Consider the following 16387-nt stretch of genomic DNA (forward strand, 5'->3'; position numbering starts at 1 on the left):
AACTCCCGTCCTCGACTTTCCTTTACTGAGCCTGCCCTTGAATTCATTGCCCTCGTGTCAAAGCCATCCCTCTTTTCTGCAGTCAGGTGGGTGGGAGGCAGGTCAGGTCAGCGCTTGGGCCAATTTCATCTCCAGGTTTTGGAAAAACCCGACTTCCACAGGGAGACGTTGGAGAGGGCCCAACGCCTGATTTATGGCCCGACTATGGCTGCTCTTCTAATTTATCTCTTCGCCTGTTCGAGGAGGTGCCTCCCTCCCCCTCCCGTCTTCCTCGTTCTTCTTCCCTTCTCTCCTTTGTCTCTCCTTCCTCGAGGGAAGATGTCAGCCAAAGATAAGTCTAACCTTTCGATGTTACTTGATTAACCTTTTCACACGCGTGAGTCATCCCAGCAGCTTGGCCTAGATACTCCTAGTCATCTGTCTTTGGCTGGAAAGGAGAGTTTGTCATAAGGCCTCTGTAGGCTCTGTTTCCACTTCCTCCTGCTTTCTAATGCCATCCTCCCCTTTAGATTTATTCCCGGATGCAGCCGCAGCTTGGTCTCCCAGCCCACTCACGGGCCAATTCAGCCGTTGCTGTTTCTCATAAGCCACATCCTTGGAGGGCCCAAGCAACACTCCATCGCAGGAGACATGGGCTGAGCTAGGGTAACCCTATGAAAAGGAGGACAGGGCTCCTGTATCTTTAACAGTTGCATTGAAAAGGGAATTTCTGCAGGTGTCGTTTGTATATATGAGGAACCCGTTGAAATTTCCTCTTCATCACAACAATTAAAGCTGCAGGAGCCCTGCCCTCTTTTAAATCTGGTCACTCTAGAATAGCTCCTGCAGCTTTAACTGTTGTAGCGAAGAGGGAATTTCACCAGGTACAAATAACAGTTACTGAAATTCCCTATTCTATGCAACTGTTAAAGATACAGGAGACCTGTCCTCCTTTTCATAGGGTCACCCTACTCCTGATGTTTTGGAATTCAACTCCCATCAGCCCCAGCCAGCATGGCCAATGGTCAAGAATGCTCCGAGTTGAGGTCCAAAATATCTGGAGGGCATCAAACCAGGGAAGGCAGCTCAGGAGTAACGGATGCACTTGCTGAGTCATTGCACCTATTGTACAGGTGAGAAACCCGAAGAATCTCTACCAAAAAGAAGCTCTGTTGTAGGGTGACCATATGTATCTTTAACAGTTGTATTGAAAAGGGAATTTCAGCAGGTGTAATTTGTGTATATGGAGAACCTGGTGAAATTCCCTCTTCATCGCAACAGTTGAAGCTGCCCTCTTTTAAATCTGGTCACTCTAGTATAGCTCCTGCAGCTTTACCTGTTATGATTTGGACGAGGAGGTGCAGGGAACGCTGATCAAATTTGCAGATGACACAAAATTGGGTGGAATAGCTAATACCCTGGAAGACAGAAACAAACTTCAAAGTGATCTTGATAGGCTGGAGTGCTGGGCTGAAAACAACAGAATGAAATTGAATAGGGATAAATGCCAAGTTCTACATTTAGGAAATAGAAACCAAAGGCACAGTTACAAGATGGGGGATACTTGGCTCAGCAATACTCCAAACGAGAAGGATCTTGGAATTGTTGTAGATCGCAAGCTGAATATGAGCCAACAGTGCGATATGGCTGCAAGAAAGGCCAATGCTATTTTGGGCTGCATTAATAGAGGTATAGCTTCCAAATCATGTGAGGTACTGGTTCCTCTCTATTCGGCCCTGGTTAGGCCTCATCTAGAGTATTGCGTCCAGTTCTGGGCTCCACAATTCAAGAAGGACGCAGACAAGTTGGAGCATGTTCAGAGGAGGGCAACCAGGATGATCAGGGGTCTGGAAACAAAGCCCTGTGAAGAGAGACTGAAAGAACTGGGCATGTTTAGCCTGGAGAAGAGGAGATTGAGGGGAGACATGATATAACTCTTCAAATACTTAAAAGGTTGTCACACAGAGGAGGGCCAGGATCTCTTCTCGATCCTCCCAGAGTGCAGGACACAGAATAACGGGCTCAAGTTAAAGGAAGCCAGATTCCAGCTAGACATCAGGAAAAACTTCCTGACTGTTAGAGCAGTACAACAATGGAATCCGTTACCTAGGGAGGTTGTGGGCTCCCCCGCACTAGAGGCCTTCAAGAGGCAGCTGGACAACCACCTGTCAGGGATGCTTTAGGGTGGATTCCTGCATTGAGCAGGGGGTTGGACTCAATGGCCTTGTAGGCCCCTTCCAACTCTGCTATTTTATGATTCTATGAAGAGGGAATTTCACCAGGTTCTCCATATATACAAATGACACCTGCTGAAATTCCCTTTTCTATGCAACTGTTAAAGATACAGGAGCCCTGTCCTCCTTTTCATATGGTCACCCTAGCTGAGCCAAAGATGGGGGTGAGGGAAGGTCACACGTCAAATGTCCATATGGCTGTGATGAACATTGCCCAGCGAAGAATACTAAAAAGGACATCATTTTCTACAAAGAACCAGGGAGGACTCCGCCTCGGTGAAGCCTCAGTATTATTCTTGTCGTGCTAAGCATCAAGGCAGATAAAGCAGCCGTTTGGGTGATGGTGCTGCTGCATGAGCAGTGAAAGGTACACTGGTGGCCAGAATTGTGGACACTTCTTGAAATGTTCATGTTGTGCTACTTTGCATGCTCATAGAAAATGTTCTGTTTTACGAAAGTCAACTGTTTATATCTCAATTGAAGGAGAATTTAATGCTGAATTCAATACAAAAAACAGAATGCAAATATCTGCAGGACAAAAAAAGTTATGCTTACTTTAGTTTAAAAACAAACACAGGTGTGATTGAGTGAAGAGGCAGATCGGAATAGCAAACCCTACTGGCCAATCACAGTCCTTGTTCTGGGGCAGGAGCTGCGATACATCACATTTCAAGTTGGGAAAAGTCAGTTTTGCTGTTTGTTATGAAACGGAAGCGCAATTGGAGATGGTGTGAATATTTGAAGTATTTCTCCAATTAAAAGTGTGCGTACGTGCATCATAAACAGAGCAATGGCAGCAAAGAAAAGAGTGGATTGGACACCCAGGAAAAGAAGCAGGATTGTTGTATTACGTGAATCGAGTCCTTCAATGGCTATATAAACATTTGAATTTCGTGAAACAGAACATTTTCATTAAGCATGCAAAGTTGCGAAACATGAAAATTTTCAAAAAGTGTCCACAATTTTGGCCACCACTGTATGCGTTTGCCCTGAGCTTCTTGTCCCCTTCGTAGAACATGAAAGGAATTCTTTCTCGGAGCCCTGGTCCATGGGGATGGTTCTCTGTGTGCATCAATAAATAGCCTGGCTGCATTCCCCAAACATCTCAGCCGGCAATCCTGGGCTTCAAAACCTCACAAAGCTCCCCTAATCAAATAATCCCCCCTGTTTAGACTTGGCGGACTGACATGTCATTAGCTTAGAATTGACATTCCTCCAGGAACTTCCGAAGAGCCCCTGAGCCGAAACCCAGAGCTTTCTTGTGGCACCAGAGGGAGAGGAGAAGAGCCAGTGGGCTTGGGAATTTCAAACCACGGCAGTAAACACTTCCTTTTGATGGAGTGGAATCCCCTGCGTGCTTTCTCTTGACCCTGGCTGGCCACTTCCTTTGGACGATTTGTTTGGGTTCGCTGCACTTAGGCCGTTCATCTTCGCTCACCGCGAAGTCGGCGTTGTCTTGATAGCGGCTGCACAGAAAGAGGCAGAGGTCTGGGACAGGGTGAAATGTTCATGCCCTCTGTTGCAGGGCAATCCATTGGGAATGGGCCATGTGAGCCCCAGCACAGGGTGTCACGGGCACAGAGAGGAGATGAGTGCACAGAAGGCACCGTAGTAGCTTCCCTGTAGAACTGAAAACTTTGGATGAACTGAAAAACTGGCAACGAACAACAATAATAATAAAATTTATTTCTTACTCGCCTCTCCGTTTTGATTTAGGCAGGGAACAACAGTAAATATAAAATACATCAAACTGGATTAAGAGCATAATATACATTGTTAAAACATCCTAAAAACATTCTAAAAACATCCTAAAATTCCACTGGATAGGCCTGCCGGAAGAGATCAGTCTTTATTGCTTTCTTAAATGCTAATAGAATGTCAAGTTGACGAATCTCCTCCGGTACATTAATTGCCAAACTGTACTGATACTAGAAATTCTTACAATTCTAGCTGGATAACATGTACACGTTTTTAAATTAATGCGCCCTGTGGGTTACGTAATACGAGAGATAATTCTGCAAGGTGTCATATCAACAATTCAGAAGAACAATTCAAAAGACAGTGTGGTCCCAGTTACTCCTTTGTAAATGGGCATATAATTAATCCAGTTGTTACAGAAAGGAAACAAGAGACGTCACTTACAAATAACCTTCAGTAATTGACCAATGACGTTCAATGAATAACAGAGGAAACATTCCGGACAACTCCGGAAAGCGTTGTTCGTTTCAGTGCTTCATCCGTTGAAGCATATGAAGAAAGTGACTTGGCAAGGTTACGTTTTTTCTGGCCACGCTGCGTGTCACTCTCACTTCACGTGATGTAGGAAACAAACCTATTTATGTCCAAAAAATGATGAGGAATAATAATAATAAAAAAGAATTTCACACAGCCTTACAAGGGATCAATGCTAGTAGTAATTCAACCTGCCTTTCCACCTTGTCTCTCATTGAGACAGCATGCCTGCAGAGGTGAATCTCAGGTAGAAGAGAAAGAAGAGAGATGTAAAACATAAAAAAGGGTTTCATAGAATAGTAGAGTTGGAAGGGGCCCACAAGGCCATTGAGCCCAACCCGCTGCTCAGTGCAGGAATCCACCTCAAAGCACCCCTGACAGGTGGCTGTCCAGCTGCCACTTGAAGGCCTCTACTGTGGGAGAGCCCACCACCTTCCTAGATCACTGGTTCCATTGTCGTGCTGCTTTAACAGTCGGGGCATTTTTCCTGACGTCCAGCTGGAATCGGGCTTCCTGTCACTTGAGCGCATTATTCTGTATCCTGCACTTCGGGATGATGGAGAAGAGAGCATAGAATCATAGAATAGCAGAGTTGGAAGGGGCCTACAAGGCCATCGAGTCCAACCCCCTGCTCAATGCAGGAATCCACCCTAAAGCATCCCTGACAGATGCTTGTCCAGCTGCCTCTTGAAGGCCTCTAGTGTGGGAGAGCCCACCACCTCCCTAGGTCACTGATTCCATTGTCGTACTGCTCTAACAATAAGGAAGTTTTTCCTGATGTCCAGCCGGAATCTGGCTTCCTGTTACTTGAGCCCGTTATTCCATGTCCTGCGCTCTGGGAGGATCGAGAAGAGATCCTGGCCCTCCTCTGTGGGACAACCTTTTAAGTCTTTGAAGAGTGCTCTCATGTCTCCCCTCCATCTTCTCAGTGAAACCCACGTAAGGCTGAGCTGGATGTGGATTTGTTCATCTCAAAAGGAGGTGGGGTGGTGGTGGGGAGCTACAGGACACAAATAAGATTCACTCACCTGTTTTGCTCCCGCCTGTTGGAACCCTTCTGCCCTGCTTTATTTTATTTATTTATTTATTTATTACATTTTTATACCGCCCAATAGCCGAAGCTCTCTGACCGATCATCTCTCTAATTTGGCTTCCACACAGCCAATGAGGGTTATTTAGCAAGGCGACCGGTTAGTGGGGCAAACTGTCCAAATTCACCTCCGCCCCCCACAGGGCTAACTGTCATCTTGGTCCTTTGGGGAAGAAGAAAGAGCAAGGGGACAGGAGCAGGCAGAAGAAACATCATGGCCTGCTCCAGTTGGACTCCCCTCCCTCGGGAGCAGGATAATTCTATCAGCCCTTTTCTCGGTCTACTTAATTTCTCTCTCTCTCTTTCTCTCTCTCTCTTTCTCTCTCTCTCTCTCTCTTTTGCTCTCACTTTTGCTCTCTCTCTTTCTCTTTCTCTCTCTCTCTCTCTCTTTTCCTCTCCCTTTTGCTCTCTCTCTTTCGCTCTCTCTCTTTCCTCTCTCTCTTGCTCTTTTCCCTCTTCCCTCCAGAACTCCTTTTCCTCGCGTGCCATGTCTTTTTTAGATTGTAAGCCTGAGGGCAGGGACTGTCTTCTTTGCTCACTGATTGTAAGCTGCTCCAAGAGCCTTTTTGGGCTGAAGAAGAAAAAGGAAAGGAACCTCTCGTGCAAGCACTGAGTCATTACTGACTCTTGGAGGGATGGCAGCTTTCACTGACGTTTTCTTGGCAGGCCTTATAGCGGGGTGGTTTGCCGTTGCCTTCCCCGGCCGTGATTACCTTTCCCCCAGCTAGCTGGGTACTCATTTTACCAACTTCAGGAGGATGGAAGGCTGAGTCGACCAGAGCCGGCTGCCTGAAACCAGCTTCTGCTGGGATCGAACTCAGGCCGTGGGGAGAGTCTCAGCTGCAGAAACTGCTGCTTTACCGCTCTGTGCCACACGAGGCTCAATTTGGGCTGAGGAGCGGGGTATAAATATGATAAATTAATAAATAGAATAACAAACTTTGCAGACATGAGTTAGGGTACGGTTGAGCCAGCCCTAGGACACTCCCAACCCCCTGAACAATTAGGAGAACATTAGTTGATCTATGTATTTGGGTCCGGAACTAAGGAAGGGTTTAGGGAGACTCCAGCAAGGTATTGACGAGGAATGTCCGCCACCAGAAACAGTCGCTCCAACGGCTTCCTTGCGTGCCCAGTCCTCTTCCAGAGTCTTAGATTGTCCATTTTCCCTTCCAGAAAGGCCCACCTCATCCTGAGAAGGCTGGAGAAGGTCAGCGGCCATTGCTCCACCTTGCTGCGGAGCGCCTACATCCAGAGCCGCACCGACACCATGCCGTACCTGTTCTGTCGCAGTGAAGAGGTCAGGCCGCCCGGCATGGTCTGGTACAGCATCCTAAAAGACACGAAAATCACATGCGAGGAGAAAATGGTCTCTATGCTGCGCAACATGTACGGCGAGTCAAAGGGCCGATGAAAGGGAAGGGTGGCAAGGCCAGACGTTCGCACGCGGGACTCTGAAGTGTCCAGGACTTCTGGCACCCTGCAATTTGAAGGGAAGGAGAGCCACGGGACCACGCAGGACTTGGAAACGAACATGGACAGCAGCAAATCGAGAAATCCGCAAGATTACTCTTTTTTCGGGGGGCCGATTTCTCCTTCTTTTTAATAATCTTATTATTTAAAAAGGAAGTACATAATTTTGCTCATTTTTTTTAAAAAAAAGGCTCTCCTCTTCAACCTTTTTTCTTACTAAACCCCTAGACTGCGCGCTCGAAAGTCGGGAGGAAGAGGCGGAGAGAAAGATCAGACCCTGGGGGAGGGGACGCCGTAGTGGTGGGGAATTCATAGTTCCAGCTGTATTCGGAGGTAAAGCTAGTGACTCAGACGGAGCCCTTGCCTGGGTGGGCAGGTACTATGAGCTTAAGTAAGCCCGGAGCCAGAAGGACCTGCAACTCAAAAGAGGCCACGATCCTGGAAGTAGAGACCAAGCAATTAACGCCAGGCAAGCAGGAGGACTTCGCTAGCGAGCCGTTGAAAGAATAATAAACACGAAATGCTCTAAGTTTACAGTAGTGCTGTTTGGGCAGGCTGTCTTTAGCAGGGTCCTGACAGGCTGTTCTGTGCATTAAAACATTCATATTTACTTCCACACGCCCCGCCTGCCTGGCCTTTCTTCCGTCGGCAGTGCATCCATGTCAATAAAAGTTGACACCTTTAAAAGAAACAAACTTGGTTGATCGGCGAGGTATTTCGAAGAATCAGCCTCCATAAGGGGACCGGTTTGGTGTTATCAGGGTCTAGAGGGTGGGAAAAAAAATAATGGAAACTTTCAGAATCGTAGCATGGACAGGTAAGGAGGAAGTGGTTGTTAGCATAGAAAAACAAACTGGTCTATCAAACAAACAAACAACATTAGTTATGAAGACATGGGGTCCAAAAAATTCTAAGTTCTGTTTTTCTAAAAAAAAAATAAAACACTACATTTTAAGGAACATACTGTGGTGGTGGAAAAAAAGACAACAGCACCAATAAAAACCGAAGAAAAGGGGAGATGTATACTCTGGTGCGGAGGAAGGTTTAAAATGTTTAATGGCGATTTCTTCAATAAAAAATAATACGTAAATTTTTTAAAAGACAGATTGACGAGTACACACAGTGGTGGCTGAAATTGTGGTCGCTTTTTGACATTTTCATGTTTTGCAACTTTGCATGCTTATAGAAAATGTTCTGTTTCACGGAAATCAAATGTTTACATATCAATTGAAAGAGAATTTAATGCTGAATTCAATACAAAAAACAGAATGCAAACATCTGCAGTACAAAAAATGCTATGCTTACTTTAGACTAAAAACAAACACAGGTGTGATGGAGTGAAGAAGCGGATCGGAATTGAAAACCCGACTGGCCAATCACAGTCCTTGTTCTGGGGTCCAATCACATGGCAGGAGCTGCGATACATCATGTTTCAAGTTGGGGAAAGTCAGTTTTGCTGTTTGTTCTGTAACTGAAGCACAATTGGAGATGGCGTGACTATTTGAAGCATTTCTCAAATTAAAAGTGTACCTCATAAATAGAGCAACAGCACCAAAGAAAAGAGTGGATTGGACACCCAGGAAAAGAAGCAAGATTGTGGTATTGCATGAATCAGGTCTTTCAATTGATAAATAAACATTTGAATTTCGTGAAACAACATTTTCGATAAGCATGCAAAGTTTCAAAACATGAAAATTTCAAAAAGTGCCCACAATTTTGGCCACCACCGTAGTTGTACCTGGAATAAATAGTGGGGATGACCTGGCAGGGAGGACTTTATTTGTTGTTGTTTATTCGTTCAGTCGCTTCCGACTCTTCGTGACTTCATGGACCAGCCCACGCCAGAGCTTTCTGTCGTCCGTCGCCACCCCCAGCTCCCCCAAGGTCAAGTCTGTCACCTCCAGAATATCATCCCTCCATCTTGCCCTTGGTCGGCCTCTCTTCCTTTTGCCTTCCACTTTCCCTAGCATCAGCCTCTTCTCCAGGGTGTCCTGTCTTCTCATGATGTGGCCAAAGTACTTCAGTTTTGCCTTTAATACCATTCCCTCAAGTGAGCAGTCTGGCTTTATTTCCTGGAGTATGGACTGGTTTGATCTTCTTGCAGTCCAAGGCACTCTCAAAATTTCCCTCCAACACCACAGTTCAAAAGCATCTATCTTCCTTGTTTCTGGCAGCTGGTGTTGGAAACCACAATAGCTGTGCCTTCTGAACCAGACCTCCTGTGCGCCAATTCATCTTGACTCTCAAAAACAACAAATGGCGGACGCCTCCCTTGTCTCCATACAGATGGATTGCGGGACGGCCCAGAGCATTGGTCACCCATGTATGTGGAATAGGTTCCACTTCAATATTGCAGCCAATAGCCATTGCTAGATGTGTCTTCCATAGATTTTATCTCCGAACCCCATCTGACTTCATGGCCATCTTGTGGCAGGGAGTTCCATAGATTAACTCATGTGTTGCGTGAAAACGTTTCTTTCTTTTGTCTGTCTGTGCTCCCCTACCAGTCAGCTTCATTGGATGACCTAAATTTGGGGGGGGGGGAAGAGAGAGAAGGGAGAGAAAGAAAACCATTCTCTCGATTTTTTTCTGTATCTTACAATATTTTCAAAACCTGTATCATGTCCCCACTACCTACCCATCACCACCACACACACGTATCTTTACGTTAAAAGCCTCGAACTACCTGGTAGAGAAGGTGCTCCCATATCCTTTATGTTTTCCAGCTCAGTGATATCCTTACAGCAGAAGTTTGGTGGGACATCTTTCCCCATCAAGGCCTGCATTACCTCGGTCAAAGGTGGTTAGGGGTCACATTCCAGCAGTGGCAGGGCTCAGATCCCAAAGTGGGGAGAGTTTGCATTGTGGGCTTGAGTTTGAATCTAGGCTGAGGTTCACATGCATCCCCACACCCGTCTGTCAACAGTTTGCATTGTCTGCCCTGTACCCATTTTGCTGGACTGCAAAGAATGTAACTGAGAACAGCCTATTCCCAACCCTATGCCTTGCAACCTTTGGGACATCTTTTATTATTTATTTCCTCTGCCGTTTCTCCACCGTCCTCCTCCTCCTCCTCCTCCGTAGGGGCTCAATTGCACCCCGTGCCATCACAGAAATGGGAGAAAAGGTTAAAGCAATATTTGCTAAGGTCTACTATTGTAACGGGGGTGCGGGGAGAGAAAATCTTCAAGTGCAGATGAGTTTTTATTTGATGGCTTGGCTGGGACTCTGGAACTGGGCTGTTGGTCTTTTTCTCTCCCCCCCTTCTTTTCTTCTCATCTGCTGCCATGAGAAATACCAACCATGGCACTACAGAAAACCTCTTGGCAGCTATTAATCCATGCTGAACAAACCTTCTTTTGCTCTGTACACCTGCAACACTCTCCTGGCTGTGGAAGGCGAGAAGCAGAACTAACGGTATCTCTGTGGGTTTGTGGTGTTTCCATACACTCACCCCCCAGGCCACTTTCCACCCAGTCCCTCAAAAATAAGCCGCTACAGAAGGTGAGATCTACCTGAAAGACGTGAACGTAATCAGGAGAGGCAGTGAAACACAAAAGTCCAAGGTGGTTTATCCGTTTGGGTAAATGGCTTGATTTTATTTTTCCGACCCTATATATTTTTTTATTACGTTTCTCCCATCTTTCCTCCAAAGGACCCAATGGACAAGCCTTCGCCGGACCGATCTCGCAGGAATCCTTGTGTTCATCTGGGTGTGAACTTGCAACCCTGGGGAGAAAGCATCTCCAGTGACAAGGATTACCGACTCGGGGGTTTTAACGGAAATGAATGTGACCGTTTTGCTCAGTTGAGCTTTGTGAGCCAATGCCCAAAGGAGTAATATACTATGAACCAAAATGGCTAGATAAAAACAGAAAGTAGAATCCCATCAAAGTAGTACCCTATTGCAAACAAGCCAATGCCATGATAAATGAAAAGAGGAGACATTTCGATGTGAACAAATTGGACCAAGCTGGTACTGATAAAGCAAACTGATTTCAGTTTGATAAAGCAAACTGAGCTCAGCTGGACATCAGGAAAAACTTCCTGACTGTTAGAGCAGTACGACAATGGAATCAGTTGCCTAGGGAGGTTGTGGGCTCTCCCACACTAGAGTCATTCAAGAGGCAGCTGGACAACCATCTGTCAGGGATGCTTTAGCGTGGATTCTTGCATTGAGCACGGGGTTGGACTCGATGGCCTTGTAGGCCCCTTCCAACTCTGCTATTCTGTGATTCTATGATTGCCAGACCCTATACATCCACCAGCCCATCAAGTTTAAAAGCATCCTAAGTGCTGTAGCTGTTTTAAACTAGTGTAGCATATATTTTTTTAGCAAATAATAGTAATTTGTTACCCACCTCTCCCTCTGGATTGAGGCGGGGTACAACACAAATGCAAACACCATAAAATACATAGAACTGATTAAAACATTTAAAACTAATACATTATTAAAAGCAGCACATTATTAAAAAGGCATCTCAAAATTCAACTGGATAGGCCTGCCGGAAGAGATCAGTCTTTATGGCTTTCTTAAATTCCAGAAGACTGTTAAGTTGATGAATGTCTCCCGGCAAGCCATTCCACAAACTGGGAGTGGCAGAAGAAAAGGTCGTCAGCCTTGTTTTTGTTGGCTGGAGTAGATTCTTCCCAGAGGACCTGAGTGTGCAGGGCAGATTGTACGGGAGAAGGCGATCCCGCAGGTAGCCTGGACCCAAACCATTTAGGGCTTTAAAGGTGACAACCAACACTTTGTACTTCACATTAAGTTCAAGAGAAAGTCAAAGCTACCAAGCCAGTGCAGTAGGACTTAGGATCCCTCCATCTCCGACAGAGCAAAGCGAAAGAGGAACAGGAAAAACGAGCATCCGAAACAAAAAGGTCTAAAACCTATCTAGCTTCTCAGTTTATTGCAGAGATGGAGGGAGGTCCCATTGGTGGACTTAACAGACTGTGGGAGGTCCCTTCGGGTCAGCCGGCTTCCCTGCCTGGTCTCCAGTCATTGATAAGAGAAAAGAATGTTCCTCTTCCTCCACTGCCTGTACTGGATTAAGACATTAAAAGCCTCTGTCGGTACCGATGGAGGCTTTAAAAAAAAAACTAGTGCAGCCTGGGAGGCAGTTTCTAGAGTTGGTGGCAGCTGGGGAGGGACGGGGTGATATCCTGGGTATCGTCCCTGTGCGTCCACATGATGCACAGGGGATCCCAGGAGCAGAGAGGGATGATCCCGGCATTTCCCCTGGATATAGCCCTACACATTTTTCCCGCTGTCCCGGGATGATTCCAAGACCACAGCACATGTGGCTAGCCATCCCGGTATAGTCCTGGCTCCTTGCGAGTAAATGCGAGGCACAGGGCACGGAGCTCTGCAAGTGCTCTGTGCCCATTGGGTGGGGTGAGGAGTGGGGATGGGGCTTTCTGGTTTTTTTTTTTAAGATGTACCTTTGAGCTGGTGCACTCCAGCTCCTGTTTCTTTTTTTAAAAAATGGCGGCCGCAACGTCCTCTTCCTCCTGGGACGTTGCATGTCGCGTGTAGACGAGGAGGACGATCTCACGATCATCATATCGTGAGATCATGCACCTCCATAGAATCATAGAATAGCAGAGTTGGAAGGGGCCTACAAGGCCATCGAGTCCAACCCCCTGCTCAATGCAGGAATCCACCCTAAAGCATCCCTGACAGATGGTTGTCCAGCTTCCTCTTGAAGGCCTCTAGTGTGGGAGAGCCCACAACCTCCCTAGGTAACTGGTTCCATTGTCGTACTGCTCTAACAGTCAGGAAGCTTTTCCTGATGTCCAGCTGGAATCTGATTTCCTTTAACTTGAGCCCGTTATTCCGTGTCCTGCACTCTGGGAGGATCGAGAAGAGATCCTGGCCCTCCTCTGTGTGACAACCCTTTAAGTCTTTGAAGAGTGCTCTCATGTCTCCCCTCAATCTTCTCTTCTCCAGGCTAAACATGCCCACTTGTTTCAGTTTCTCTTCATAGGGCTTTGTTTCCAGACCCCTGATCATCCTGGTTGCCCTCCTCTGAACACGCTCCAGCTTGTCTGCATCCTTCTTGAATTGTGGAGCCCAGAACTGGACGCAATACTCTAGATGAGGCCTAACCAGGGCCAAATAGAGAGGAACCAGTACCTCACGCGATTTGGAAGCTATACTTCTATTAATGCAGCCCAGAATAGCATTTGCCTTTCTTGCAGCCATATCACACTGTTGGCTCATCTACAACAATTCCAAGATCCTTCTCGTTTGTAGTATTGCTGAGCCAAGTATCCCCCATCTTGTAACTGTGCATTTGGACCCTGCTTGTCTAGCTATGCTCACTGTTTACATCTCAAAGATCAACACATATGTGGTGAAATAAGAGAGGGAGTTGTGATTGACAAATACTCAGTAGGAAAGCGAGTTAAGCAGTCACAGGGCGCACACATCTCCCACGACAGCTGTCCATCTCTCTCTGCCTCACCCCGAACCCATGCAAATGATCCCCCCTCCAGATCAAAGCCAGATCAAAGCCCCAGAATGAGGCGAGCCCTCGACGCCCAGCTCCAGAGCCAAAGCAAACGCGAGGTGAACATAAAAGACGTCTCGGCTCAAAGGGAGCTTCTGTGGTCCCGTCTTGGAAACATTTTGACCACATGATCCTTGGGCTTTGAAGCCGGGCCTGTTGCACTTTCTGACTTGGCCGGCCGTGGAAGGCTGTGTGTGAATATATATATACGCAGGTGCCCCCCAACCTTGGCGGCCTGCCTTCCTCTGTGGATGGTTCGACTCCAACCTCATGGGTTATGCTTGTCCTAGAGGAAACGAGAACCTCCCAGCCTCTCCACCTGCAGCTCTGCCGTCCTCAGATTCTTTAGGCCCCTTCCCCAAGTGGCTGCTCTCCAGATGCTTTGGACTTCATGGTCAATGGTCAGGGACCATAGAGCAAAATGTCTGGGATTGTTTAGCTTGGAAAAAAGGCTAAGGGGAGACATGGTAGAGGTGTACAAAATTATGCATTGTGTGGAGGAGGTGGACACAGAGAGATTTTTCTCCCTCTCTCAGAATACAAGAACCCAGGCTCATCCCATGAATCTGATTGGTGGGAAATTCAGGACAAATAAAAGGAGGGCTTTCTTCACACAGCGCATAATTAAATTACGGAACTCACTACTGCAGGATTTGGTGACGGCCACCAATTTGGAGGGCTTCAAAAGGGGGTTGGACACATTCCTAGAGGAGAAGGCTATCCAATGGCTACTAGCCCTGATGGTTGTGTGCTACCTCCAGTATCCAAGGCAGAAAGGTTGTGTGCACCCATTGCTGGGGAACATGGGTGGGAGGGTGCTGTTGCACCATGTCCTGCTTTGTAGTTCCCTGGTCGACATCTGTTTGGCCACTGTGTGAACTAGATGGACCCTTGGTCTGATCCCAAATGAAGTGATTGGCTGACCTAGCTGTGGGAGCAGTCAAGGGCTTCTTGGAACTCTACCACTGATGATGATGATGATGATGATGATGATGATGATGATGAACCACTCAAGATAATAAAAACTCTAAGCGGTTTACATACATCAATATGAAAAATTCACAGTTAAAAATACCCATATAAATAACACTAAAATAATAACAATTCAATGTGCAATAACAAAGGTAAGATTAAAAAAAGAGACCTTAAACAGAGCAGAAGGAGGAGGATCAATTATAATCCAGGGAAACTTTGCTTGAATAAGTTGATTTTCAGGCGGCGTTGAAAACACACCACACTTTCTGCCTCCTGAATCATATGATGGAGGGCGTTCCAGAAGGCCGGTGCCACCACTGAAAAGATGTTGCACAGTGGCATTTTTTGGTCGTGGCATGGCCAACAAGGCGTCCTCTCAATACCTGATGGAACGCTTCCCTTGACATGAACCTACCCGTACACTATGCTGAACATTTAAGGCCCTCCTCCGGGTGCCTACTTCAAGGGAAGCTCGGAGGACGGCAGCAAAAGAGAGGGCCTTTTCAGTGGTGGCCCCCCAATTATGGAACAATCTCCCGGAAAAGGCCCGCCTGGAGCCAACGTTGTTATCTTTTCAGCGCCAGGTCAAGACTTTTCCCTGACATGGTAGATTTTTCTGTATGTTGGGGGACCTTTTTGTATGAAGGAGTTTTCAAACATGGGAAATAGAAACACTGTGTTCCTAGAACAAACAGTGACCATCTTCAGAGCTGAAGCCTGTATGCACCCATAGTAAGGGTGACCATATGGAAAGGAGGACAGGGCTCCTGTATCTTTAACAGTGCATTGAAAGGGGAATTTAAGCAGGTGTCATTTGTATGCATGCAGCACCTGGTGAGATTCCCTCATCATCACAACAGTTAAAGCTGCAGGAGCCCTGCCCTCTTTTGTATCTGGTCACTCTAGTATACCTCCTGCAGCTTTCACTGTTCATAGATTACTTGACCTCTAGAGTACAAAAACAACAGCCTGTGCACAAGACCCTTGCTGCAAATGCAGCTGGTTCTCAGGCAGCCGGCTCGGGTCGACTCAGCCTTCCATCCTTCCGAGGTTGGTAAAATGAGTGCCCAGTTAGCTGGGGGAAAGGGAATAATGGCCGGGGAAGGCCACGGCAAACCACCCCGCTATGAGGCCTGCCAAGAAAACGTCAGTGAAAGCTGGCGTCCCTCCAAGAGTCAGTAATGACTCAGTGCTTGCACGAGAGGTTCCTTTCCTTCTAAGCCCCAGTGAGTTCAATAGATTTGCCTGCTGGTGTGTAAGCTTAAGATAGCCAAGGAGAGAGTGTTGTAAAGATTATTGCTCCACTGTCTGGAAGATGAGTTGTAGGGAGCCAAATACCTGCCAACGCTTCCTATTTTACAGACAACACTCCTCTATTTGAACAGCTGTCAGAGTCCTCTCTTTGAACGGCTGTCCATTTCCAGTCAAGATTAAAGGTAAAGAACGCGAAGAAGGAAGAACAGATAAGGCAGAAGTAATTCGCTGTGCTTGTGAGCTGAGGCAAAACAAGCATTACTTAGGGTGACCATATGAAAAGGAGGACAGGGCTCCTGTATCTTTAACAGTTTGACACGCAGCTCTATCTCCATGTGACAACTGAATCAGGTGAGGCTGTGCAGGTCCTGGACCAGTGCCTAGACTCAGTAATGGGCTGGATGAGGGCCAATAAACTGAGACTGAATCCTGGCAAGACGGAAGCCCTGTGGGTGAGTGGTTCCCGAGTTGTTGAGACAGGCTCATTGCCTGTTCTGGATGGGGTTGCTCTGCCTCTGAAAGAACAGGTTCGTAGTTTGGGGGTACTCTTAGACCCATTTCTGTCGTTGGAGGCTCAAGTAGCCGCCACGGCTCGGAGTGCCTTTTACCAGCTTCGGTTGGTTCACCAACTATGGCCT

The 16387-nt window shown here is 46.8% G+C and overlaps 1 protein-coding gene across 1 annotated transcript in view; it reads left to right on the forward strand.

Annotated features, from left to right (window-relative positions):
* Positions 1–7537, forward strand: part of ASTN2 (astrotactin 2) — a 732687-nt gene extending 725150 nt beyond the window's left edge. The window contains exon 24 of the mRNA XM_063144970.1: positions 6712–7537. Within this exon, the coding sequence (XP_063001040.1) occupies positions 6712–6949 (238 nt within the window). The 3' untranslated portion in view covers positions 6950–7537. The remainder of the gene's footprint in view (positions 1–6711) is intronic.
* The last annotated feature ends 8850 nt before the right edge of the window (positions 7538–16387 follow it).

The sequence above is a fragment of the Elgaria multicarinata genome, chromosome 19, assembly GCF_023053635.1.
Source record: "Elgaria multicarinata webbii isolate HBS135686 ecotype San Diego chromosome 19, rElgMul1.1.pri, whole genome shotgun sequence".
NCBI lineage: Eukaryota > Metazoa > Chordata > Lepidosauria > Squamata > Anguidae > Elgaria > Elgaria multicarinata.